Source organism: Prionailurus viverrinus, chromosome D2 (assembly GCF_022837055.1).
Source record: "Prionailurus viverrinus isolate Anna chromosome D2, UM_Priviv_1.0, whole genome shotgun sequence".
In the NCBI taxonomy this organism is placed as follows: Eukaryota; Metazoa; Chordata; class Mammalia; order Carnivora; family Felidae; genus Prionailurus; species Prionailurus viverrinus.
The window spans coordinates 80,038,991-80,066,495 of record NC_062571.1 but is presented as its reverse complement, the minus strand read 5'-3'; the positions used below and the strand labels follow the sequence as shown (position 1 = coordinate 80,066,495).

Genomic DNA, 27,505 nt, shown 5'->3' with positions numbered 1-27,505 from the left:
CATAGGACGATGGAATCCAGTGCCTTAGAATCAATGCTAAAACCCTGCTCAGGCCAGTTCTTGGGGGTGCATCACACAGGATGTGCCGGACAAGATGTGCGACACGAGGTGAAACGCTTCCTGCAAATTCAGGTCACGACCAGGGGTGGGGGCACCAAGCAGCTGCCTTCCTCCTGCCTCTCCTTGGCTCCAACAGTTGTGGCATGTGAATCAGAAGAAGGTGACTTCAAGGTCAGACCTCCAAGAACGTTATTACATGTATTGCCTGCCTATTTAAGCCATTTTCATGCTAAGATTGTCTACACACACAAACGTCAGCTTTTGGGGGGAAGAGAGGGACCAGAGTTTAATCCAATATAACCGTGTCTCAGACTACTGCTTGGCCACAATTGGGTAGCCGCTAGTTGCTAAACATTTTCCCCTTGGGCTCAGGGTCCCAAGAGTCCCGGCTGAGCACAACTGAGTGAGTACCAGCTGGATAATATTTGGGTCAAAGCAGCCACCACGACCATGTGGAGAACAGCAGCCATGCTAGACGTAAGGCCAAACGGCCACTGCCAACCTTACTTGCAGCATGACCGATGTCCCATGGAGACCACCTCTTTTCTTCAGCATGGAGCCCAATGCCTACTGGTTAGGAAGCAGGTGGACGCCATGCTTTCCCACCTGCCACCAGCACTGCGTGTCCTTGATCATGACTGGACTCAGTGTCACTCCTGGGGAGCCTCTGGTGAGCCCAGGCCCTCAAAGGAGCTTCTCAGAAAGAAAAGCCAGAGGAAGCAGCCACAGTCATCCTTTGGTGCAAAATAGGGACAGTCCAGCCTCTGCCCCTGAGGAACCAGGAAGCAGGCTTCAGAGCCCCTACAAGCCAGGGAACCGGGACCGCTGGGCCGGCCAGGTGGGTGGCAGCTGGGGGTGCCCACCCAGGACCCCGAGCCCCCCCTCCCCGCTTCTCACCAGCTGTCTCCTTCCTCACTCTCCAGCAGGAGCGGCGGCCTTCACTCAGAGACCGGCAGAATGTTCTGGCTGTGGGAGTCGCCGGTGAGGCCCGAGGAGTGGAGGGAGCGACGGTGGAGGATCCGGTTCAGGATGTCTTTGCAGCTTTTGCGGTACTGGTGTCGCAGCAGGGAGTACACAAAGGGGTCAGACGCGGCCTTGCTGTAGGCCAAGCACTTGGACAGCACCCCCCAGTGGGAGCCGATGGGCACCGAGGAGGACAGCTCCACCAGCCTGCGGAGACACGGGGAGGCGTTACTGAGAGCACAGCCTCCTGGCGAGCCTCAGCTTCCCGGGACTGCGTCCTCAACAACAACGATGGCAACTGTGATTTACAACAGTAACAGTAACGGACGGTGGACATTCGCCAGGCACTTAGTTTGTTCCGGCTACCGGACTCACTGTATACTTTACACACGTGACTTCTTGGACACCCGCCCCCCCCTACCACCCCTGGCCAGAGATGTGACGATCTCTGTTTTACAAGTGAGGAAACAGATGTCCAAGGAGGTTAAGTGATTTGCCTAAGGTCTCACGGCCAGCAAATTATAAAGGCAGGATTTGAACCCAGGTCTGTCTGACTCTGGAGCATAAGCTTACCTGAGAAATAGGCTAGTGGCTAATAGTGTCCTGGCCGCAGGCTCCCACTCTCCTGCTGTCCTGCTGTGTGACCCTGGGCGAGTCGCTTCCCTTCCTTGGGCCCGGAGGTTTTAGATGAAAACCGAGGCAGTTAATTAAGACCATCTCTAGAATCATTGGAACTGTAAGAGGCCGATTCTCTGCTTCGAGTCCAGCTCTGCCCTCCTGAGAAGGTGGCCTGGGAGGGAGGTCTGCGAATAATTTTGCAACCATTCTGCCAGTTCCCAGTACATCTTGCATCAGGAAGAATCTACAGATGAGGAAGGCCTCTTCCTAGGGCTGGGATTCGGGGGGGGCCCTTGGCAACAGCAGCAGTCAGGTACCCTAAAGTGGCCCTCATTCTTTGGGAGGGGACCAGGGGAGACACAGCCCATGTCTCAAAGGGGTATTTTTCTGTAGGTCGCCCAGTGCCCATTGAACAACTCCATTTAATGGTACTAATGCGAGACTGTGGGAAATAAAGGCCTTCCTCTGTGTAATGGAACCTCCCCCTCCCCCCCCAGTCAAGTCCCTTACTCTCCTTTCTCCACTGTGTCCAGCACCGTTGGCCATATTTGGACATTATGCATCATTGGCACAAGGTAGAAAAGGCCACAGACTGAAGATCATAAGTTACCCTCTGTCCGCTGTCAAATGAGGAAATTGAGGCCCAGAGAGGAGACGGGGCTGCCCAGCGTCACACAGCAGATTGTGAGAGAGGAAGGTCCAGCGTCTGTGCCCTGGGATCTGGCACCTGTATTCTCCGGGGGGGAGGGGGTGTGTGCAGGATGACGGGCAGCAGCGGTTCTCAGTGTGGCGGGCCGCCCAGGTGAGGCCCCGGCTTCAGAGAGGACTGAGCTTGGGCTGTCACTCTGTGCGGCCAACCTGCGTGCTTTTCCTGGCTTCGGGCCGAGGCTGTGGGGACAAGCTCACGAAGGGAAGGAGGAGAAAGCCGGCGGGATTTGAGCCTCCTGCGCAATGCGCCTTTTTTGAACAGCCCCTTAACGAGCCCGTCTGAAGCCCCCCATTTGGCCTCCTGTTTCCGGCGCCATTGGCTACCCTTGCCCTCTGACCTCGTGGGGGGACGTGGCCTCGTTTCTGCTCATGTCCTTGTTAGCCCGAATGGGGAAATGGAGCTGTTAGCATTTGGGAAAGCTGTACTTTAAGAAACCTATTTTGGGAAGTGAGGACTTGAAGGGGACAAAAACCCTGAATTTAGAATTCACACCTAATAATGACAATGGAATAGCTGAATGCCAACACATTGTCGCTACACAATGCCAAATGGCCTTTCCAAAATGTCTGCTCTTCTCTGTGTCGCTGAATTCAGTTCTTTGCATCCCTGGCCCTCCCAAGAGGATTCTTGAAAGAGCCAAGTATCATTAAGCCATCCGGCAAGATCGGCAACATTATTATTTGCAGGCTTTGTAGATTTCACAGGCTAAAACCATTCAGGGCGATGTAAGATTTCACCACTGGATAATTAAGAGATAAAATCTACTTCAATCGCTTCTCGGAGACTTTATGTGAAGTCTGAACCCTCTGCCTGGTTCAGTAATAATCGTTGCCAGCTGAGGGTCTACTTTGAGCAAAACAACTGATGTGCACAATCTCTCCTCTTACAATTATCCTGTATCCTGTGTCCTGTGGGAGGTTATCATTATTCCCATTTTACAGACAAGGAAATCAAGGCTCAGAGAGCCAGCGAAACCCGGTTCCACTCTACGGCTGCCCAAGTCCTGACTAAAGGCCACGCTGGGATTCAGATCCAGCCCCGCAGACTGGACCCGATGAGCTCTGCATCTCTCCCAGCCCCGGGACCGCTTCTCCACGGTTACGCGCTCCCCAGAACCTTGTCACTTGCCCCCGTCCACAGTACACACAATGACTCCCGTTCCGAAAAGCCAGTGTGTGGCCCTTGTCAGGGCCTCCGGGCAAAGAGATGCCTTGGATCAGCACAGGCCTGGACACTGGTGTGGCTGCTGGGCCAGTCTGAAGTGGGGATACCCCTTCCGTGTTCGGGCGTGGCTGGCTGACCCACTTCCTGCCTTTCCTATGCACATGGGACCCCCCCGCCCCACGCTGCGCACCTGCTGTGGCTAGCTTTGCTCGGACCTAGCTCTGACAGTTCCAAGTCTCCGTTTGTTTGAGGGGACCGAGAAGGGGCAAGGATTTCCACATTGCCACAACTGCTTCTTTCTAATTCTAGATCTGGGCAGGGATAGCACGTGGTTCCCTCCAGCTGACCTTTTACAGAGGGAATCCTCCAGCCCATCTTACACCAAGTCTAGCTCCGCTCACCCCCTCCGAGCGCCCTCCCCTCCAGGAGAGGGAGATTGCCAGTTCTGATCAGTCATATTCTCCTCGGGGGCAAGGTCACTGCGTGCTAGAAGGTTCCTGCCATGCTCTGCCTCTTCTCTCTTTAGTGAAAGAAAAATCCACGTGGTGGATTACTGAACTCCCTCTCCTGCCCCTACCGACAGCTCTGACCCACGAGCCCTGAGTTTAGGGGTTATTGGGCTTAGGGGCAAAGCAGTCCTTTGTTTTCCTTTGTTATATCACCTCCTGGGTTGAATTATCTCCCCCAAATTCATATGTTGAAGTCCTAACCCCCAATACCTCAGAATGTGACCTTATTTGGAAATGGGGTTGTTGCAGATGTAATCAGTTGAGATGCGGTCAGACTGGAGTCAGGTAGGCCCCTAACCCAGTGCGCCTGGTGTCCCTATAAAAGGGGGAAATTTGGACACAGATGCACACGGCGAGAAGGCCATGTGAGGACGATGGCAGAGATTGTGTGATGCTTCTCCAGGCCAAGGAACGCCAGAGACTGACAGCAGACCCCCAGAAGCCAGGGGAGAGCCCTGGAACAAACTCCCCCTCATCCCTGGCCTCAGAAGGCGCCAACCTTGCCATCACCTTGATCTTGAACTTCTAACCTCTGGAGCTGACACGATGCATTTCTATCGTTTAAGCCACTCGGTTAATGGTAGCCTGAGGAAGCCCATGGGTATGTAGGAGGCTGTTAGGCAGGACCGGTTGTTGTTGCCTTTAACAGCACAACGTGGCACCGAGCCCCCACCCCGGTCCTAGAGCGCCGTGTGCAGCAAGGTGGACGCCGGGGTTACAGAACCGTGAGGGCACTGCCTCTTCTCTGAGCCTCCTGCCCCCAGCCCCTGACCTTCCGTTAAGCACCGAAGTGACTCTCCACGTACTTACTGTCTGGGATGTGAACCAGAAAGACCTCTGCCAGCAGGCCCTGTGCAGGGGGAGACATTTACGCTTCTCTGCTCCAAATGCACCCAGGCCTGCTCCCAGAGCCCCCCGCCCCCCCCCCCCAGTTCCTTGTGCATGTCCCCTGGGGTGAGAGCCCACACTCTCATCAGCAGGGCGGGGGGAGGAGAGGGGAAGGGGGCCAGGAATCTGCTTTTCCAAGGGTTCCAGGCGACTCTGAGGCAGGTCGGGTCAGAGTTGCTCTGTGAGCCCCTGGGGGCGTCCCAGCACTGCCAGGATGGTGGGAGGTGTGAAATGCTACAGGGTGTGGGCCGTTCACAACGCGGAAGCACAGCACAGAGATGTGTATTTTTCTGACTCAGGGCGCTGCAGAGCAGATCCCCGCAGATCCCCCCCCTCCACCGGTCCAATGTGCCCGGCCCCCCTACTACAGCCCTTTGTTCTGCATTTGTTGCAGGGGGTGAGGGATTCTTCCTGGGAGCCACGCTCTTCTCTCTTGGCAACAAACCCTCTGATCTGGGTCACAGGCAGGTCTCCGTCCTGGCTGTCGCAGCCGAGGGCTGGAAGCCCTCCCCTCTCATCCCTCCCCTGCAGGCCCCACCCCCACCCAGCGTCGGGGCCAGTCCCCGCCTCTGGAAGGAGGAGGGGGGTACATTTGCCAGAACTCCATTCTCCGGACGCCCAGAGAGACCAATGTCTCAATTCTGCTCGACAGTGAGAGTCCCCAAAGAAACCAAGTTCTGGGGTGAGGATAGGAACAGTAGTAATACGGGCAGCTGTAGGCCCGGCAACACTTCTGGGTCCCCCGGGGCTCAGTGCTTCGATAGCCACTTCACAAACACTGCCTCAAGCCCTTGAGAGTGCTCCCCCTACGGTACAGAGGAGGAGCCACGGCAAAGTGATGCGCCAGTCCGCATGGCCTGGACGTGGAAACACCAGGATTTGAAGCCGGGGCTGTGGGCGGCAGGGACCAGGTGCCTGCCTGGTGCCAGGCTGCCCCTCCCACCCCCTGGACCCCGTTCCAGGGTACCGTCAAAGACCTTTACCTTCAACTCTCACGCTTCACGTGGTAAATTGGCTCTTTCGTCCATTTTGAGCTTATTTTGTGTAGGGTGTAAGAAAGTGGTCCAGGTTCATTCCTCTGCCTGTCGCTGTCCAGTTTTCCCAGCACCACTTGCTGAAGAGACCGTCTTTATTCCACTGAATATTCTTTCCTGCTTTGTCAGAGATTGGCTGACCATACATTTGGGGGTCCATTTCTGGGTTCTCTATTCTGTCCCACTGATCTAAGTGTCTGTTTTTGTGCCAGTACCACACTGTCTTGATGATGACAGCTTTGCCATGCAGCTTGAAGTCCGGAATGGTGACGCCTCTGGGGCTGGTTTTCTTTTTCAACTTGGCTTTGGCCATTAGGGGTCTTTTCTGTTCCATACAAATTTTAGAATTGTTTGTTATAGCTCTGTGAAGAATGCTGGTGTTGCTAGATTGCTTTGGGTAGTACAGACATTTTCTCTTCCAATCCATAAGCATGGAATGTTTTTCCATTTCTTTGTGGCTTCTTCAATTTCTCTCATAAGCTTTCTACAGTTTTAAGCATATAGATCTTTCACCTCTTTGGTTAAGTTTATTCTTAGGTATTTTATGGGTTTGGGTGCAATTGTACATGGGACCCATTCTTTGATTTCTTTTTCTGCTGCTTCGTTGTTGGTGTGTAGAAATGCAACTGATTTCTGTATGTTGATTTTATATCCTGAGACTTTGTTGAATTCACGTATCAGTTCTACCAGTTTCTTAAATACAGAGAACTAGCTGGGGGTTCCCGAGGGGAGGTGGTTGAGGGGATGGGCTAAATGGGTGATGGGCATTAAGGAGGGCACTGGTTGGGACGAGCACTGAGTGTTGTATGTAAGTGATGGATCACTAAATTCTATTCCTGAAACCATTATTCTGCTATACGCTAACTAACTTGGATTTAAATAAAATTAAAAAACAAAAACAGAAATAAAATATCATTGGACATAAAAAATGAAAGAAGTGGTAAATTGGCACCCTCTCTCTCCTGCCCCCACTGCTGTGTGCACACGCACACGTGTATACACACACAGGCACACTGGGCACCAAAAGCAACACGGGCCTCAGAACATTCTTTGGGAAGCCAGCCTCAGGTCTGGAGAACTTGGTTTGTGTATTTGAAGACCTGTAAGTAATAAGCTGACACTTTACATTTTCGTGAGACATGAGAACGGAAGGCATTTTATTAAAAGAGTATTAACACTGGACAACCAACTGCATATTAAACCCCTCTGCCATCTACATAATTCCATGACTTTGAAAAGCCACAACAATGGTGCTGTCAGATCCACTAATGCTTCAAAGCCCCACTCTGGTGATTTGGGACAACCGTAATTGTTTCTAAGCACATGTTGCCGCAAAGATAATAGCCTTACAAATGCTTCTAGACATGTGAATTTTAATTCAGAAAAATTTAATTAGAGCTTTTGGATGAGAATCTATTGCAGATCTTCAGACTCTGCTCAAACACTTGGAAAAAGTCAAATGTGACCTAGCAGGGCTTCGAGGGACACAAGAGCCAGTGTCTGTAATAGAAGGTAGTGGGGCCACTTGGGTGGCTCAGTCGGTTGGGCGTCCGACTTCGGCTCAGGTCATGATCTCGCGGTTTGTGGGTTCAAGCCCCGCGTCGGGCTCTGTGCTGACAGCCTGTTTCAGATTCTGTGTCTCCCTCTCTCTCGAACCATACCATCACCCATTCATGCTCTGTCTCTCTCTGTCTCAAAAATAAATAAACGTTAAAAAAAATTAAAAAGAAAAAAGAAGGTAGTGACTCTTATTTAGAGTGAAGGTGGAGATTTCCAAGTGTTTTCCACGGTCATCCGACATGCCCCAAGGTACAGGTGCAAGTGGCTCTTCGGTTGGTACAGTTCAGGGACCTGTCTTTCTGAAAGGTATTTGCTGCACAGCCGGCACTGTGCCAACCAAGTCTACTGATGGCTCCAGCTGCCAGAGCTGATGGCCTCTGGGTCCTAGTCTAGGTCTACCCAAGCTGCCGTCAGCCGTGTGGGAGGTCAGAGGTGACTCCATGCAAACCCATCACTTCTTCTAGTGAAAGGCCTCACGTGCCTACCTGTCTTCACCTATGGGTGCTGTAGGTGCTACGCCAGGTTCACACTGAAGTGCTTGGGCACAGGAAGTTAGATGGGTACCCACCCTGCAAATGGGCATCTCTGTATTTCCAGTTGCCTGGTCCCCAGGCTCTGGACATGTAGCATGGCTGAGAGGCTAAATTAGGCCAATAGGCTCGACACTGACCTTTAACCCTTGATTCTGCCAGTGGCTACTCTTGTGACCATAGATAACTCATCTCACCTCTCTGAACCTCTGCAAGGTAAGGATTCTAGTGCTTACCTTGCAGGAGAGCTGTACTAGGTGCAACCAGGTAGGCATTGGTACCTCCTAGGTGCATTACAGGTGTCCAATGACAGGTGACAGGTGCAGTTATAAAGACTTTGTGTTCTCCAAGAAGGGAAGCCTGAGAACCTATTTGAAGACCCGAATGGTTCTTGACTCGAGACTGACGCTTTCTTACCTGAGAAAGTTATCAGGCGGGTGTGACTAACTGGGGACAAAGAGAAGGACCCCCTCCCAGCCCACCAGATCTTGATCAACTCAAAAAGGTGGCAGAGGTCACAGCAGAAGTCCCCTCTCTTCTCCAGTGTTCCAATTCTGCCAGCTTCCGGGGTTCACCACAGGGGTCCTGATGTTGACCTGAACTCTTGCCCGTGTCCTCACTTGTAAGGCTGGAATGGGTGAAAGTAGCAAGACAGGCCACCGGGACAGTCACTGCAGTGGTGGGAAATATTAGTGTCTCAGCTAGCAGCTCAACGTCGGGTTTAAGTGACACTCGAACAGCTTGCTCCCAGTCATCTCCAAAACTGCACCATTATGGTTCTGAGTGGGTCAAGGCACAGAGTGCCTTCCTACAGCCTTATGGGAGCAGAGTGGGAACCACCATGTTCCCAGAAGAGAAGCAGATCAGTGCGGCGTGAGGCTTTGCACAGGCTTTGGTTTCAGGCAGACCCGAGCTGGAACCCTGGCCGGGTCCATTGCCAGGCAAGGCTAGTTCCCGTCTGAGCCTCAGTAGCCTCATCTTGAAATGAGGAGGTTATCGAGGCACGAAGGATGGCACAGCCCCAGGCACAGAGCAGGGACTTAACGGGATTATTCTCAGAGACACGGGGCTGGTTCTTTTCCTCTGGATTCCACACGGTCAGCCAGTTACTGCCTCAGTGGTTTTGACTGTTATTTCCATGCACAGGAGGGACGCAGAGCATAATCCAGGAGACATCTAAGCAGATTGCCCTCCCCAACTGGGTGGTCGTCAGCCATTCCGTTGACGACTTGAATAGAGCCAGCATCAGAGGGAAGAGGAATTCGCCCCTTGTTTCCCCCTGCCCCACTGGTTGACTTGAGATGTCTTAGCTCAGCTTCTCCAGCCCTTGGACCTGGTCCAGCCCTTGGACCAGGACTTATACCACCAGCTTTCCCAGTTGGCTGGGCCTTCAGATTCAAGCTGAGCTACACACACCAGCTTTCCTGAGTTTCCGGCTTACAGAGGGCAGATTGTGGGACTTCTCAGACTCTTTCTCTGTCTCTGTCTCTCTCCCTCTCTCTCTCTCTCTCTCTTATCTATCTATTATCTATCTATCTATCTATCTATCTATCATCTATTATCTATCTACCTATTATCTATTATCTATCTATATACATGTATTATTTATCTATTATCTATCTATCATTATCTATCTATCTATCTATCTATCTATTATTTAGCTATTATCTATTATCTATCTATCTATCTACCTATCTATCATCTATTCTACTTGTCTGTTTGTCTGGAGGGTCCTTATACAACACAGTCATTGACAAGCCTTGGTAATCTACCCCTGGTGGGTAAGAGGGTTCTGGGGCAGGGGCTCACGGAGCCATGTCTGCGTGCCAGGCACTTCTCTGCCACAGCCACAGACGTGAGTGAGAAGCAGGGGAGGACCTTTCTGAGAGCTTGAAGAGCTGGTAGACAGCCCACTGAGGTTGGAAGCCCGGCCCCACCACTGACTCAGTGTGAGACTCTAGGCAATGCAACTGCCCCCCTGCAAACCTGTCCTCGGTTTCCTCCTGGGTGAAATGTGTGTGTGTGTGTGTGTGTGTGTGAATGAGAGAGAGAGAGAGAGAGAGAACTGGAGCTGTGGTTCTCAATACCACTCATGACTGGAATCTTCTAGGAGATTTTGAAACCACCAATGCCAGGAGCCACACCTGGCGATTCTAATCTCCAAGTTGGCAAACCACCGTGCCAGATTAGGAACTGAAGACGGCACAGCCCGTGTCTCACCTCCTCAGGCAGGGGAGACCTTCCTTCACTGCGCGCCCCCGCCACTCCCAGCCCGGCTTCACGGTGCCTCTCAACACATGCTCAGGCTGGCCACCGACGCTTGGTCCCAGCTGGCCTGCAAGGTGCCACCGGCTTACGCTCCCTGGATGAGACGCCCACGAAGGGACCTTCCACTTCCAGTACCCACGGCTCTAGGTTCTCCGTAAGGAATCATTTCCTGCGAGAAGTTAAATTCTCAACTACATTTCCAGAGCAGGGCCCATCTTCAGCTTCTTCTGAGACAGGGGCTCGAGTCTACACTTGGAAACCAGCTTGTGAAGAACAGAAGAATCAATCGCCCCCAGAAGTGCTAGCAATCTCCATGCCAGTGTTGGTGGGGATAGACTGCGCTGCGTTCCCTGCATGGGTTATCTGACGTATTCCCTACCAGCGATTGAGTTCTGCAGGCAATCCACGTGTGGTTCTCAGCCCAGACCCTCAGTAACATGGGACACTTTGGGGCAGGTTCTCTGGGAGTGAGCATGAGAGTGAATCCTGCCCCACTCCGACCCCACCGCACCCCGTGTGGTCGTGTGGACATCTGACAGTGGAAATGTAGTTCTGATGGGACCCTGGCCATGCCCGGCACATGCCTAGAGCCCAGAGAGCTCCCTACGTGTGATGAGCACATTGGCATATGTCCATCCCCCTGGGGTGTGCCTGGGACCTCCAGTGACCATCAACACAATGCATCTCACCAGAATCTCTTCTCCCCTCAGTCACAGAAGGGATGTAGGGGAGGGGTGAGGAGGGGGTAGGTGGTTCCAAGAGGGGTGTAACTTCAGGGGGACTAACCATGAGGATCTGCCAGCCACAAACTCCCCTGACACCCCTGGTTGGGGTCATATATGTCCCCTCATTCAGGCCCTCCAAGAGCCCCTGCCTCAGTGCACCTGTCCTGGTGGAGGGTCACAGTGATGTGGCCACTCTGTATATGCTCCTAGATAAACTCTGATACTGAGAAGGACATTGACCGTGGAGGGAAGGGAGGCAGGGAGTTCTGAGCACTCTTGCAGGGCATCAGGAATGGAGATCCCAGGGGGTTCCTGGTCAGTGAAGGATGAATGATAAGAGCAGCCAGAGGTCAAGGGAAAGAGGGTGCTGGGAGGAAGGTCATCGACACACCTCATACCCCAGACCTCCCTGAATACAGACCAGTGCTGTTCAATAGGAAGAGAAGGCAAGCCACAGGTGGGAAAAGACGCAGGTAAAATTAATTTTAACTGTATAACTGTATAATTTTAACTGTATAACTGTATATTTTATCCCAGATATTTGTATGGAATCAGTACAAAAAAGCACATGTATGCTCATGCCAAGCCACGAAACTCAATATGCATTTACACCTACGGTACATCTCAATTCAGACAGGCCACGTTCAAGTGCTCTAAAAGGACCTGTGACCGGTGGACCCTACACAGGGCTCTAACTGCCTCATGCTGTCCCTTCTGCTTGGATTGTCCCTCCTGCATAGCCGAGCCCACTTCACAAGCCTGGTCCAGGAAGCTCCCTCCAGGAGAGCCACTGGACCCTGTCCCTATCAGATGACACGACACGGTGTTCTGTTTGGGTATGAGGGCCATGTCTACAGGGTCAATGTCCCCTCAGAGGGCATCTCTTGCAGGACCGCACCAACCCACGCCTCCTCTGCAGGGCCTTTTATACGCTGCGCACAGAGAAGGTGCCGGAAAAAATGTGTGTCAAAATGAAATGAGGGTATGTTTGCATATTGGATGAGGTTTGCTTAGGATGGCTCCTTTGTGCCTATAAGAAAGCCAAGACAGGAGCCGGATAGGGTGGTGACAGCGGGGGAAAGATAGTGCCTGCAACGAACAGTCCTGGGAAAGTTGGGCAGCCACGTGCAAAAGAATGAACCCGGACCACTTCCTTACACCATACCCCAAAATAAACTCAAAATGGATTAAAGACCTAAATGTCAGACCTCAAACCATAAAACTTCTAAAAGAAAACACGGGCAGTAATGTCTCTGACATCAGCCACGGAAACACTTTCCTACATCTGTCTCCTCTGGCAAGGGAAACCAAAGGAAAATTAAGCTCTTGGAGCCACACCAAAATAAAAAGCTTCTGCACGGCAAAGGAAACCATCAACAAAATGACAAGGCAACTAGGGAACGGGAGAAGATGTCTGGAAATGGCATATCTGAAAAGGGGTAACATTCAAAGTATATAAAGAACTTCTATAGCTCAACACACAAAGAACAATTAACCTAATAAAAAGACGAGCGGAGGACCTGACTTGACATTTTTTTTTTTCAAAGAAGATACACGGATGGCCAATAGACACGTGAGAAAATGCGCAACATCACCCATCATCAGGGAAATGCAAATCAAACCCACAATGAGGAATCACCCCACACCTGTCGGAATGGCTAAACTCAAAGTGACCAGAAACAACAAGTGTTGGCGAGGATGTGGAGAAAAAGGAACCCTCGTGCACTGAACTGGTGCAGCCACCGTGGAGGTTCCTCAAAATATGAAAAGAGAAGTACCATTTGATCAAGTTATCTCACCACTGGGTATTTACCCAAAGAAAATGAGAACACTAATTGGAAAAGGTATATGAATACCTGTTCATAGCAGCGTTATAGGTTCCACAGTCAAGATAAGGAAGCAGCCCAAGTGTCCATCGATCGACGAATGGAGAAAGAGGCGATATATATGCACAATGGAATATCACTGAAGCATAAAACAGAATGAAATCTTGCCATTAGCAACAACGTGGATGGATCTAGAGGGCACTGTGCTAGGTGAAATAAGTCAGTGAGAGAAAAGTACTACACGATTTCACTGATGTGTGGAATTTAAGAAACAAAACAAAAGGAGAAACCAAGGGAAAAAGAGACAGACCAAAAAAAACCAGACTCGTAGGTACAGAGAACAAAGTGGTGGTGGCCAGAGGGAAGGCAGGTGGGGGGACGGATGAAACAGATAAAGGGGATCAAGAGTTCATTTGTCGTGGGGCGCCTGGGTGGCTCAGTCGGTGAAGCGTCCGACTTCCGCTCAGGTCATGATCTCACAGTCTGTGGGTTTGAGCCCCGCGTCGGGCTCTGTGCCGACCGCTCGGAGCCTGGAGCCTGCTTCGGATGCTGTGTCTCCCTCTCTCTCTGCCCCTCCCCCGCTCACGTTCTGTCTGTCTCTGTCTCAAAAATAAATAAAAACATTAAAAAAATTAAAAAAAAAAAGAGTTCACTTGTCGTGATGAGTACTGAGTAACGTACGCAATTGTTGAATCATTATACACGTGAAACTAACACAGCACGGTATGTTACTTATAACTCAACAAACAAATAAAATTCAAAATTGGCCACCTCCCCCAAAAAGAAAGAAAGGCAACAGCTGGGGAGATGGTGGTAGTGGGGCCGAGGGTAGTTTCACCAGAGCCCTATTTTGTATCTGTGAGGTTTTCTTGGCATAGCTTTTTCTCCTTCGTACGTTGCCATTCATCCCCATCAAGGATGAACGGTTCTGTGAGTATTTTTAAAAATCCCAAATGCATCAAATCCATTTGGAGGGAGCATATTGCATTGCGAACCTACCATTAACTTTACTGAAACGTTATTTTCTGGGCACCATTAGAGCAACCGAGCTATAATCAGAAAAAAGGAAAATTTTGTTGGGAAATGAGATTAAGCCAGAGAAAAATCCAATAGTTTAAAGTTGGAGCCGCATTACCTATTCTCCTCTGAGGGTTCAAGTTCCCGTCATTAGCCCACAGGTCCCCTTTCCTGTGGGATCTAAGAGGAGGGGCGCCTGCCTGCCCTCCCCTCCCGGTGCCTCTCTCCACAGTGGATTTGATGCCCTCACTGCACGCACCAGCCAGTCCCAGGTCGGCCCGGGGGTTGGGCGGGGGGCTCCAAGGACGAGGGAGGGAGCGCCAACCAACCGTGCCAGGTCTGTGCTGCCCACGCTCAAATCCCATCAGTCCTCAAAACAACCCTAAGAGGCAGGCACTGCTCACTTGGATGGGACTGGAGGCAAAGAGAGGCGATATCACTGGCCCAAGGTCACACAGCAGGAAAGAGTGGAGCTATGGTTTGAACCCAGTGGGCACGTTCCAGAGCCCATGCTGGGAACCGTGCTGTGGCCCCGCCCTTGGACAGCAACAGAAACCTTCTCAGCTCTGTTACAGCCTGGGCTTCGTGTCCCCTGGAAAACCTGATCTACGCAAGCTCTGGCGTCCTGGCTGGATGTGGAGTGTCTAGACCAAGGGTTCTCCACCAGGGTGGAGGCTGATCCCCGGGGCCGTGTCTGAAGACATTTCTAGTTGTTAAAACTGGGGAGCAGGAGGGAAGTAGTGGGTGAGTAGGGGACATGGTGCCCTTAACACCCTACGATGCACAGAGCGGCCCCCCCACAAAGGGAGCTCCACACAAGATGTCAGTAGTCTTGCGGTCTAGTGGACGGTTCTAGAAGGAAGAATTGATGGCTCTGCTCTGCCTAGATCAGACCTATCCAGAGACCTGCAGACGGTCCTAGGTCCTTCGTTCAAAGTGAGATTTCGCCCAGAGGAAGCATTGAAAGACGCTCCAAGAGAAGACAGGGTGGGGGCTGCCGTGGTCGGGAGGGGGGGGCGGCAAGACCCCTAAGAGGAGGGGACAGATGCTCCCCTGGGCCAAAGAAAGCGGACAGCACCACAGGGAACCAGATATCAGCTCAGTATAAGTATGGACGGGAGAAATGGGGAGACCTGGCTATTGTGGGCAAGCCCACTCTGGGGGCCAGCGAGGCTGGGAGTCCCTTTCAGGTCCCTGCCAGCTGGGGATGCCGGGATGCTAGCCCGTGTTCTCTTCCAATCTCTCTCGCGCACACACACACACACACCCACATACACACCTGCACAGATCCTACTTCCCAGGCTCAACATCCACTTCCTACTCAAACATCAAAATCCCTTTTTTTATTGTCAACTTCTCAAATAGTTAAGACATTTTGGATACAGAGTCCTGGGGCTTTTTTTCCCCCCTCCAGTGTGCAAAATTGATTGGATGATACTTTTTTTTTTTTTCCTCCCCCTGGCCAGACCACCCGAAGGAAATTCTGCAGCTAGAGCAGGCTGGCTTTAGGTACGCACAGCCCTGAGGCCAGCGTGTTGTGCCCCGGCAGCAGTTGGGGGGGTCGGTGAATGGAAGAGAAGGTCACCAGCTCACAACACCCGTACCAGAAGCAGGACACCCCCGGTGTGGCAGAGCAGACGGCATGTGGCCCCTGCTGTTGACCAGGGTGTCCTGGCTGAGGATGCCTGGGGGCTGGGCCGCACTGTGCTCAGTGGGCAGCGGGAACCCAACCCGGGCAGGGCGTTTTCCTCCTTCCATTCTCCCCTCCCCTCCCCTCCCCTCCCCTCCCCTCCCCTCCCCTGTCCTCTCCTCTCCTTTCCTTTCCTGCCTCTTGGGGCCGGAGCCGAGGCCAAAGGGTTAGATGATGTGAGCTGGGAATCAGGGGGAGACTCTTTCACCATCCCCTTTGGTTCTGAGTCACCGTCCCCAACTGGAGGCTGAAGAGGCAAAGCGCGTGCCCTCCTTTTCACCAAACCCGTCCCGTGTGTCGCCCCCAACACACTCTCTGGAAACGCGAGTCCGAGAGAGGCGGGTGCCTGCTCCAGGTCGCGCGGATGCTGCTTTGCCCTCCAAAGCGAGAGGCCCGCAGGTCAGGCTCACCTGGTAATCACGTAGGGCGCAAAGCACACGAGGAAGGTCCCTATGAAGGTGCTGATCTTCTTGGTGGCGCGCTGCCGTCGCCTCTTCTGCTCCTCCAGACAGCGTTCCCGCACACTGCACGCGAGAGGGGACGAGAGGACCTGCCGTTAGCGAACACAGGCCGGGAGCTGCGTGCAGGGACTCAGACAGGAGCCAGACAGACCCGAGGTCAAGTCCTGGCCCTAGGCGCGTGACCTTGGACACAGGCGTGACCTTGCCAAGCCTTCAGGGTCATCGTCTGTAAAATGTGCATAGTAATATAATAGAATGCCACCAAGGGCTCTTTTGAGACTTGAATGCAAAAAAGCACACAGATGCATGAAGGCGTTCAACGCAGAAAGCACAGAAAGCAATTAGCACAGTGCCCACGTGCAAATAAACTCATCCTTATTCCTCATGAAATTTCACCGATCACCTGCAATATGCCAGCACCAGAGTCCGTATTCTCTAAGTTATATCCTTAATTCTTTTTTAAAAATTTTTTAATGTTTATTTATTTTTGAGAGAGAGAGAGAGAGAGAGAGAGAGAGGGAGAGCAACTGGGGGAGGGGCAAAGAGAGAGGGAGACACAGAACCCGAAGCAGGCTCCAGGCTCCGAGCTGTCAGCACAGAGCCCGATGCGGGGCCCCAACCCACAAGCCGAGAGATCGTGACCTGAGCCGAAGTCAGATGCTTAACTGACCGAGCCTCCCAGGCGCCCCATTAATATCTCTAACTCTTGTCTTTACCAACATAGATCCTTCCAGATGTGTTTTACCTGCCCTGTTTTACAAGGAAGAGCAGAGAAGCCCAACGATTTGCTCAGCTGGTAAGTGGAGACGTGACTTGAACCCTCGTCCATGTTTCTCAAAGCTGGTCCTTTCGACCCGGGGTGGCCTGGACTCTGGGCATGCAGTGTGGCATGGGGCTTCCTTTCCGCCATGTCTTCAGCCCTGCGTCTTCCATCAAGAGCCTCAGCCTTGCCTGGAGCCACAGACACTACGTTCTGGGGTCACTGAAGGAGAAGTCACTTGATTCCTTCAGTGAAGCCAAGAGACTGTCCCTGCAAGGGACACGGCGTTGAGGATGGAATCAGGAGCCTGCTGTCTATGCTTCCAACCACACCCTGGTCCTGACTCCACTTGCGCTAGGACCTTTCCAGAACTGACATCTCACACCAGCTGAGAGAAGTGGTTTGCGTATCCCCTTTCCTGCAGCCACGGGGTAATTCATGAGCAACAGCGAGCTGTCCATTACCGCCGTCAGAGAGCCAGAAAGGCAAGGCCAGCCACAGGGTTTCCCACGCCCCATCCCCTGGCACTCCACGTGGGCATGTGTTCCTACCGTTTCTTTTTGAAATAAATCACATCACTCCAAAAATGAGCAAGGAGGAAGACCGTGGACAGAGTTGCCCAGGAAGTGGAGATAACCTGGCAAATCCAGGCCCGTGCTGCAGTGACCTGGCTCCACAACGAGGCCAAGTGTGTTCAAGGAAAGCAAGGTGCGGAGAGAAGGTGCACGAGCCAGGTTCCCAGCAGCATTAACGCCGGGGCACCCTCCCCTGCACCCCCCCCCCAGGACTATCATTTTAACACGGAATCAAAACCCTTGTTCGCCCTGTTTCTGATCACAGGTGGGCAATTCCACATTAGACTGGATTGAAGGCCCTTGAAATTCTTGCAGGATTGTTTCCCCTCGGCTCAGAATGTGGAGCTGGGAACTGGAGTTTGGCTCGGTACGTACAGGTTTCACACTGGCTGAAAAATGATTACTGTTAAGTCACGTTACTCATTTCTAACAACCAACGTTAGTAACAACCCACGTTCCTTGCGTCTTTAATTTGTGCCCTTTGCAGACACTGTGAGGGAGGCTCAGGTGCTTGAGTGTGTTTGATGTTCACGATGTCTCTAGAAATGGAGGACTAGTACAATGGTAGCCTTCTTTTCGGATAAGGAAATGAGGCACAGAGAAGATAAGTAACTTGCTCAACATCATACAGCTGGTGAGTAGTGGTGGTAGGGTGACCAGCTTGTCCTGGGTAATCGGGACTGTCCCAGTTTTTTAAATTGATTGATTGATTAAATTGGAGAGAGAGAGAGAGAGAGAGAGAGAGAGAGCGCAATCATGGGCATGAGTGTGGGGGAGGGGCAGAGGGAGAGAGAATCCCAAGCAGGCTCCACACTCAGCACAGAGCCCGACACAGGGCTCGATCCCACGACCCCAGGATTATGACCTGAGCCGAAATCCGGAGTCAGATGCTCAACTGACTGAGCCACCCGGGTGCCCCTGGACTGTCCCAGTTTTAAGACGGAAAGTACCATGTCTGAGGAACCATCCCCCCCCCCCCCCCCCCGCAACACCATCTAGGACAAACCAGGACAGTCGGTCGTCCTAGGGGATGGCAGGATCTGAGCTCAGGCCATCTGACTCTGGAGCCTTGAGTGTCACCTCCCAAGTAGTTAGGGTCATCACATACCCCTAGGGAGGCCCCAGGGCATCATCTCATCCAGAAAAATCTGAAGAATACAGCTCATGGGGCAGGAAGACTGGGGGGACTTTGCCTGAGGCCACGGAGCAACAGTCAGTCTTAATCACCTCGCTTTCCATTTATACGTGGGTCTCTGCAGATTCCCCTACCAATGTCCTCTGGCTCCTGTGACACGTGCGTGACACGGGTGGGTGTGGAGAGAAAGCGTAGGTCCCTACCCAGGAGACCTGGGTGCAGTGAGGTAACCGACTCATCTTGGTCTGTCTGGGATGTCCTGATTCTAACACCCAAAGCCCTGCATCCTAGGAGAGCCCGGTCAGTACTCGGCAAACCGGGACAAGGGTGGCCCTAGGGAACAATGTGCTTGGCCCAGTCTCCATAACACAGGCCTGTTTGTTTCAATATTAAGGTATTGCCCTCCAGACGTTCACGTAATTGACTCGAGAACCGTTGGAGATTTGAGACCTGAGCCGGATGTCCTGAGCCATCATGGTATAATCGCCCCACGAGAGAAGCAGAGCATTCTGGGCATCCCCTAAAAAAAGAGCGCCAAGTTCATATAAATGAGGGTGGCACTGCGGCTGGGCCCTCCGCCCATCTGTGGCCCTGACGATGCTGTCCATTTCGCAGATGCTTTGGAATAACCCCAGTGAACGAAAGAGCTGTGGGTTGGATGTCCTAGTCCCAGCTCCGCCCTCACTGCTGTGTGGCCTTGCGAAAGTCACTCAATCTCTCTGAACCTGGTTCCTCATTTATCCAAGGGGAATCTCATAATAGCTGTAAGCAGAGCCACCATTGATCAGGGACGGAAATGACTCACCAGCTACCAAGCCCTGGAGGAGTGAGGCGCTTCCTCCAGTACTCCCCCGGAGGAAACGAGGTCGCTGCTGCAGGGCTGAGGACCCCGACGACGGTCTCCCCTCTCCCTGCGGCACCAGATAATCCTGCCTTAACCCCATGAGGAACACTTCAAAGCAGATGTTGGCAAAGCTTTGGAGGCCTTCAGAAGGACAAACGGACGCATCGCAGTGACCCAGAGGAATAAAATGGACACTGTACAGGCTAGAATGATCAATGTCACTCCCGTTCACTGTAAAAATCTACGGGGAAAATTTTTATCTGTTCCTGCAAAGCTTTGGCAGCAGGGAGAATTAAACAGCAAGCACTCTGCAGACATGTTACTTCCGTGGGTGACCCCAGTTCAAAGCTTGACATCTAACACCCAGAAAGCACCCAGTGAGTATATGTTAGGTACGTACACGTGTACATTTCCTCATACATCTTAGGAAAAGTGAGTCTCCATTATTTTTTTAAGTGACTTCCTCAAAAGAGATGCTAGAAACCTGTCTCTAAAACAGATTCTTTTAAGGGATCCTTAAAAGTCTTGAGCCTATTAAAGGATAAAGCACGGCTCATCGATGGATGTTAAGGCCATCACTAATAGTGAAGTACTAAGCATGTGGCACCCGGGCCAGACTTCTGGGTTCAGATCCAGGCTTCACCCTTCCATTGCTGTGTGGCTGTAGGCAAGTCACACAGCCTCTCTGTTCATCAGCTGCCTCATCTCTAAAATGCTGGTTATAACAGTACCCATCTCACAGGCTCCTCTCGAGGTGAACACCCACAAAGTACCCAGGGCGGTGCCTGACTCAGAGTAAGCACTCAGTAAGGGCTAACCATGAAGAGTATGTATTCAACACGTTTACTGAACAATTACCATGTTCTGGCACTACCTTGGACTCCAAAATCACAAGGCTCCCTCCCACTGCAAAAGTTTTCTTTCTGCCCTGTTTGAGGGAGAGACAGACAGAAACAGGTGCGCCCAGAAGCTTGCCAGAGGGGCTGTGAGCTGATCCTGACTCTTATGCTGGCTCGGTGACCCTCTGTGGCCTCCAGGATCCCAGTGGCTGCTGTCCTAACGGCACCTGGCCATTAGCACCTGGCGGGCTGTAGGTGTCTGTGGTGGATGTTGGCTTCCGGTTAGCATCCACGCGGGCCGGGTCATGTCTCTGCTCTGAGACAGACTGGCTAGACTCCACGGTCACACAGTCACGTGCGGTACGGAAAATCCCCTCATCCACACAACCCAGCTCACGGATGGGGAAAGTGAGGCTCAGAGAAGACAGGGACTTGACCCTGATGAGAGAGTGAGGGGCAGACAGAACTAGAACCTGGCTGCTGACGCCCAGTCTGGCGCTCCTGGCCAGGAACCACACGGCTGCTTCCCTGAGCCCCTGCAAGGGGACAGACCCATCCTCCCTGCTCGGAGCTCCCCGATTTCTGGGGAAGGACGGGGGATCGCAGGAGAAGGAGGGCAGGGCAGCAGGACAGCAGGGCAACCCTCTTGCTTATCATTACTGTTAAGCACAGTAGGAGAGCAGCCCACCCAGAACAACATAATAAGATCATTCTTCTCTCCCTCTCATTTTTTTCCCCACCATAGCTTTGCAAAACTGGGTGCCCTGAAATCTCATAGCCCTGTGAGCTATTGTTTTATTTATTTGCAGATGAGGACACGGAGGGCCAGAAGGGTTTATGCCCTGCCCAGGATCCCACAGCGAGTTTGGGACAGAAATAATGGGGACTCATTCCAGCCCTCCTGACTCCAGGACCTGGGGTGTCTCCCCCAGATCCCACTGCACCCCCACCGGATCACAGAGCAAGAAGCAAGCTGTGTCTCGCCACACTAACGCCTTCTCCGGATATTCCTGGGCACGGGGGTAGTGGCTGGAGTCCTCAGACTCGTGGGCAGAATCTCCAGATTCTGAGGGGCCCCAGATTCCCCTGGCCAGGAGCATTCACCCAGAGTCCGAGCATGTACATCAGTGTGGGGGTTCCTGAGGGCTGCGACAGGACACAGGGCTTCCTTGTGACAGAGAGATGGGCTCTCCAGCATTGTGACATGTGGAGCCGGGGAGCTGCTTCCCAGGAGGCTTCAATAAACGGCAAAGGGAATGGAGAAGCCAGGTAATGTCTGAAAAGTGAGTAAATGAGGAAGTCACTGCCAAAATCTTCCAGTCCCAGACACCTCCATGCCCAGCACAATGGTCTGGGCCTTCGGTGGTCCCCAGATGACTGGAGTCGGTCCTGAGCACACGCTCCGAGTACTCCCGGGGTGATCCAGATTTGTTTTCTGGGCTTTTAGAATAAAAAATAGGCAAGGGGACAGGCTGAGCCACGGTGGAGCAGACCTTGAGGCTGGGGTCAGCACACTAGTGTGAAAAGTCGTGTCCTCAGACCTCACACGAAGGGGCTCTCCTGGGTCCTGGACATTGAAGGGACGACGCCCCTCTCATGAAATGAAGACTTCATGTGCCCACCCAGAGCCCACAGCATCCATTCTAGACCAAGTACCTGGAACCTGGACCCCACGTACCTGGAACACAGAACTCCCTGCCCAGATGCCCTGATCCTGCGTCCAGAATGTGTGCCAGCATTCCTCCCCAGGCCCATTCATGCGTGGACGGTGGACGATGCCAGATGCGTGCCCGGCTCGGGGCCTGAGGAGTGGAGGCTTCCTGCGGTACTGGCTAGGGGTGGGGAAGAGAGGCAGGGGCTGTGTGCTCGGAGCCCGCCCAGCTCTCCCCGCCATGTACGAGGCTGAACTCCAAGGAGCTCGAGAATTCTAAATTTGAACCCAGGCTTGCAAAGTGTTATAAATGTACACTTGTCAAGGTAGGAGGATAGAACATATTTCATTTAACAGTTTGTAAGCTTAATTTAGAACCTCTAAATATTTATATAGATGGTTTGTGAGCCTCTGTGGGCACCTTTGTCCCACCCATAAATCTCAGGGGCAGAACTGGGCACAAGTTTGGACTTGAGCCACGTTCTAGATCTGTTCGATTAGGAAGTGCCCTACCTTCCTTCCCTGGGTCTCCCAATTTCCTCACCTATAAAATCAAGGGCACAGTGGGGGTTATCTCTGCAGGCCCTTGCCAGTCTTATGCCCCAGCTCCGACGCCCTCCAGGGTTGGCACTTAGCCGACCATTGGCCCACCCTGACCACGAGGATAAGTATGCTTCACCAACATTCTGCTCTGTGAAATCACTGACCTGTGCCAACCGAGTGGCAGCCCTCAGCTGCACGGGGAGATGCAGGGATCCAGCCTCGGTGCCCCAGCCCCCACCTATGTCCCACGTCAGAGGACAGCCCAAGGCTCTGGCAGCACGGGGGGACAGGACCGGCTACAACTAGTCCAGAGCTATGGTCTGGGAGAACAGAACCACACAGACTGAGCAATCAGGGGACCAGGTAGGTAATAAATATTAGGAATTCCTAATTGCTTTATGAATGTCACAACTTGAGACACCACGGTAGAAAGACAGGAGTGGGAAATGTCTCTTGGGACAGATTTAATTTAAGACAGAGGGTCCCCGATCTTTTGACGGTATCGAAACAAAGGAGTCCGGACTGCCACTTGCTGCTACGTTAAACACTCTGTGGGAAGAACAGGCACCACTGGGGAGCTTCCTGACAAACGTCACCCGGGCCTCAGGGAATTGAAAATGGGTCCCTTCTAATTAAGTCCCAGGAGGCCATTAGTGTGGTGGCTGTTAAGTAAAACCTCCAGCGAGCGGAGCCTCCACCTGCCGCCCTGGCCGTCCAGATAAGGAAACCCGGGTTCTGCTGATCCCCAGGTGTCCTGGCTGTCAGCACTAAACCAGCCCAGGAGGCTTGGCTGATATTTCTGGAGGCTCTGCGCCTAGGACCTGGAGGTTCTAGATGCAGCCTTCTCCATCAGACCACACTAGCTGCACAGTTTCTCATTTGTGGCGAGGAAGAGTTTGGAGATGCCAAGAAAGAAGGCCGTGGATAAGCTGTCAGGAAGCTGTTGCCCTCCTCTGTGGCCCATTGCCTACCCTCTTGCTCTGGGGACCTGGGGACAGAAGGCAGACTGGGTTCATTGAAGGGACAGTGCCATCATATCTGCCCACTCTGCCATAACCTCTTGCCAGCCCTCAGCCAGTGGGGCCTGTCTGAACTGGCCAAAGGCAATTCCTGTCCCAGAAGCCCTTCCTTTCCCCAGTGCGGATTAATGTTGGCCCTGCAGGCCCCATGGCATCAGAAGTAGGAGCTTCTGAAAGCATCCTGGAGCTTAGAAGAGTTCAAGGTTCTCCTTGAGGTGATCAGAGAGAGCATAGGGGACCGGAGGCGAGCAGAGCAGCAGCCTGGAGTCAGTGACAGATTTGCAATGTTTGCGAGAGTGGAGATGGCCCTATATCCTACAAGGGCTAAAAAGGAGCCACAGCCCCTCCTGTTCTGGAACATGGAGGGACAGGAGGGATGGGATTTGTACTGGTCTGAATAAGGACAGATTCCTCTCCTGGCTCAAACCCTCCTCTACTTAGACTCATGGTTAGGGACCCTGCTATGGGAATCTATATTGTTCAACAACATTGCCTACAGAATCTAAAACAGCCCTGGTCAAGTCCTAAGGATGCACCTGTTTTTTTTTTTAATGAAGTTTTATTTATTAAGATTTATTTATTTCTTTATTTATTTAGAGACATGGGGAAGGGCAGAGAGAGAGGGAGAGAGAATCCCAAGCAGGCTCCATGCAGAGCCCGACACAGGGCTCAATCCCACAGACCCTGAGATCATGACCTGAGCCCAAATCAAGAGTCAGATGCTTCACCGACTGAGTCACCCAGGCGTCCCCTAGAGATGCACCTTCCACAGCAAGGTCCTCACACCCCAGGAGGTCAGAACGGGAACAGCTCTGCAATTATGGCTGCAGAATATTTCCTTAAGCGACACTGAACCATGAATAGACACAGGCAGTGAGTCAGCCCAGGTCAGTGTGCACGTATGTCCCCTGGGACATGTGCACATGTGGTGACCTGTCTGCTCGACACGCGGTTTACACATGACCACATGCGATTGGGTAAGTGAAGCTCACACATTTGCACACATGGGTTCATATGCCCTGGTGTCTGTGCTATTGGTCATTCACATGTACATACTGTGAATGATTCCATAAGGAAGATTCTGTGGCTAGAAGCTTTGGCCCAGCGTGTAATGCGGAAGGGCCATTCTGGGGGGTGGGGGGGGGGGGGAGCAATGGATACATACACGCATGCCTGTGTATGTGCGGACACAGTGAAGTTTAAGGACTTTTCTTTCTATGGCTCAACGGGCAGAAACAACTCACACTGAAGGAACCCTCGCTTAGACTGACACTTCCAGTCTGGCCCCTCTCAGTCACGAGCCTGCTTCCCCTTGGATGGGGAGGGGCATTCACACCCTGAGGACGGAGCTCCCTCACTGCCCCCAGCAACCCTCCCCCTTAGGAGCTCTCTGTCTACCTCACTTTCTGCACCATCTGGAAGCCACAGCCCCCTTACTTAGGACCCGGGCGACAGAGGGGGCGCCCGCCCTTCCCTGGGACGATGGGATCTAAAACAGCAGAGAAATCAGAGACACCACCAGCCGTTTCCTTCCTTGGTTTCCTACTCTCATAATAAAAACCAAGGTGAGCTCAGGACACCTCAGCTGAGAGTCTCCTCCTTCCCTCCCTGAGATGCTCCCAAGGATGGCAGGAGCTCCCAGGGCGTAGCCGCACCTGAGCCACCCACCCTGATCTGCCTTTCTGAGACAGCGGCAGGTGACGGTGGAGGCGGTGTGGACAGGTTTTGTCTCAGGAGCCTCGTGGGTGACGCTCTCCCTCTGCAGGGACCTCCGGGCTCCAAGTCTGGGAGACACGGGACAGTGCTGTCCGGGAAGAGCAAGATCCCCCCTCCAGTCCCCTTAGAGCCCTTCAGATGCTCCTTTAAGGTCCCACAGAGGAAGGTGCAGCCCGAGGACTCACACAACAGGGGATCTGGAGACAGCGGCCGCCCCCCACCCCAGGGAGAAGAAAGACCCAGAAGAGCAGCACTTCCTTGCTGGAAGAGCTCTAGAGGGGCTCCTCAAGCGACTAGGCCACACTCTCGGGGCCTGATTAGAACCTATTCAAGCAGTGAATAGAGATCACTGCCCTCTCCGCAGGCTTTCTAAAGTGAAAACGACAAACACACGCAGGGCTCTCCGAAGCCCGCCGAAGTGCTGACTCTGTGCTTTCTACCCCGATGCTTCAAAAACTGCACACACTGTGTCACCCCTGCTTTTGGTGGCCCTGCTTGGTGGACGTTCTAGGCACCTGTCTCAAGACTGGCAGCATTGGGCCCTCCCCCCACCTCAGTTTTTCCAAGAAAGAAGGGAGGCACCGTGGCAAGGGGGCCTGCGCGAGGTCGCACGCTGGGGCATGGCGGGGGGGGGGGGGGGGGAACACAGGGACCCCCTTTCCTTCTGCCACGAGCCCTCCCGGAACCGAGTTCCCCACGGCCCTCCCCAGGGCCCTCCCCGCCCCCCCCCCTCACCTGGGGTGGATGTCCACGAGCAGCACGAGCGTCTGCATGGTGATCACGTCGATGCGCTTGCAGTGGAAGCGAGCCACCTTGAGCACCTTGAGGTACGTGCAGCAGAGCACGACGAAGGACAGCAGGAAGCTGAGCGCGTGGAAGGCGCCCGTGAAGACGGCGAAGCGCAGGCGCTCGTCCGGCCGCCGGCTGCACAGCGTGCACGACGCGTACAGCTGGTGGAAGCCGAGCCAGGACAGGGCGAGCGCGGCGGCGGGGAAGGCGAGCGCGTGCAGCCACGTGTAGGCCACCATGAGCGCGGCGTCGCGGAGGCGCATCTTGGCGCGGTAGCTCAGGGGGAAGACCACGGCCACCCAGCGGTCGATGCTGAGCGCGGCCATGCTGAGCATGGAGTTGGTGGCCAGGAAGGTGTCGAGGAAGGCGGCCAGGCGGCACAGGCGGTCGCCGGCCGGCTGCCGCTGCGCCACGACGCCGGCCAGCGTGAGCGGCATGTTGAGCACGGTGCACAGCAGGTTGCCGCACGTGAGGTTCAGGGTGAAGAGCGCGGGCGCCTGGCGCCGGATGTCGGCGCTGTGCAGGAGGCAGAGCAGCACCAGCGCGTTGGCCAGCAGCGAGACGCCCATCGTGCCCACCAGCAGCCCCGCCAGGCCCGCGTCCCACGAGTTCATGGTGCGCGCCCCGCCGCCGCGGCGCTCAGGGCCCGCAACCCGGCGCCGCCATGGCGCCCCCGCCGCCGCTCGGCCCCGCGGCGCCGCCCCCGCCCCGCGCCCCCCCGGCCCCCGCCCCCATGCCCTCCCCCCAGCGCCCGCGCCCCGAGCTGGCCGGCAGGCGCCCCCCGGCCCTCACCCCATCCCTCTCCGCGCGCGCCCCGCCGGCTCCGCGGCTCTCGCGTCCTGCGCTCTCCCTGCTCGCTCTCCCTTTCTTCTCTCCCCTCCGCCGGCTCTCTCCCTCCCGCCCTCTCCCCCTCTCTCCTGGCGGCGCTTCTCTTCCCTCTCTCCCACTGCTGTTCTCTCCGTCTGTCTCTCCCACCCCCAATTTTCTCCTCCCCTCTCGTTCTTCCCCCTCCTCTGCTCTCCCTCTCTGGAACCTGGCTGCCTCTATCACAGAAATCCCCGCTGATGCGCACACACTCTCTCACACGCCGCGCCGCCGAGGGAACCGGCCCTGAAGGCTCCGGTGCAGGGTGATTGGCTCCTCCTCGTGGCTCCCCCCCCCCCCCCCCCCCGCCCCTCCAGCCCTCCGGCGTGTGTGTGTGTGTGTGTGTGTGTGTGTGTGTGTCTCGAAGACAGGCTGAGTCAAGGAAGTCTGTCTGAGAAAAGGGACGGATGCCTGGGCACCTTCACGCCTCAGTGCCACCTGCCCCGGCCTGGGCACCGGCCCAGCCAGACCTTGACGTGGAGGTCCCACCTCCCTGCGCCGGCTGAGCTTCCCAGGGCTGAGGCCCTCCCTCTCCAGGCTGTGCTGGGGGGACTCGGTAGGGGTAGGCTCCTTTGCTGGGGGCGGAAGGAACTCGTGTTCCTCCGTCCTGCATGACCAAGGGCCCAGCTCCAGGGCAGCTGCTAAACTCCTGGGGGCTCTCGGTTTGCCGGGGCCTCTTTCTATCACCTTGCAGCCAGAGCTTCTCAAGTCTGCTGCAGGGAGGCTGAGACTCACTGTGACATCCTCT

General features: G+C 53.9%; 1 protein-coding gene across 1 annotated transcript; it reads right to left on the bottom strand.

Moving 5' to 3' along the window:
- Positions 1-998: 998 nt before the first annotated feature.
- On the bottom strand, positions 999-26,507 carry GPR26 (G protein-coupled receptor 26). The gene is made up of 3 exons (XM_047826390.1): positions 25,840-26,507; positions 15,972-16,085; positions 999-1,230 (listed from the first exon to the last, which is right to left on the bottom strand). Exons 1-3 carry the CDS (start codon positions 26,505-26,507, stop codon positions 999-1,001), a joined length of 1,014 nt encoding a protein of 337 aa, XP_047682346.1.
- Between the last annotated feature and the right edge of the window lie 998 nt (positions 26,508-27,505).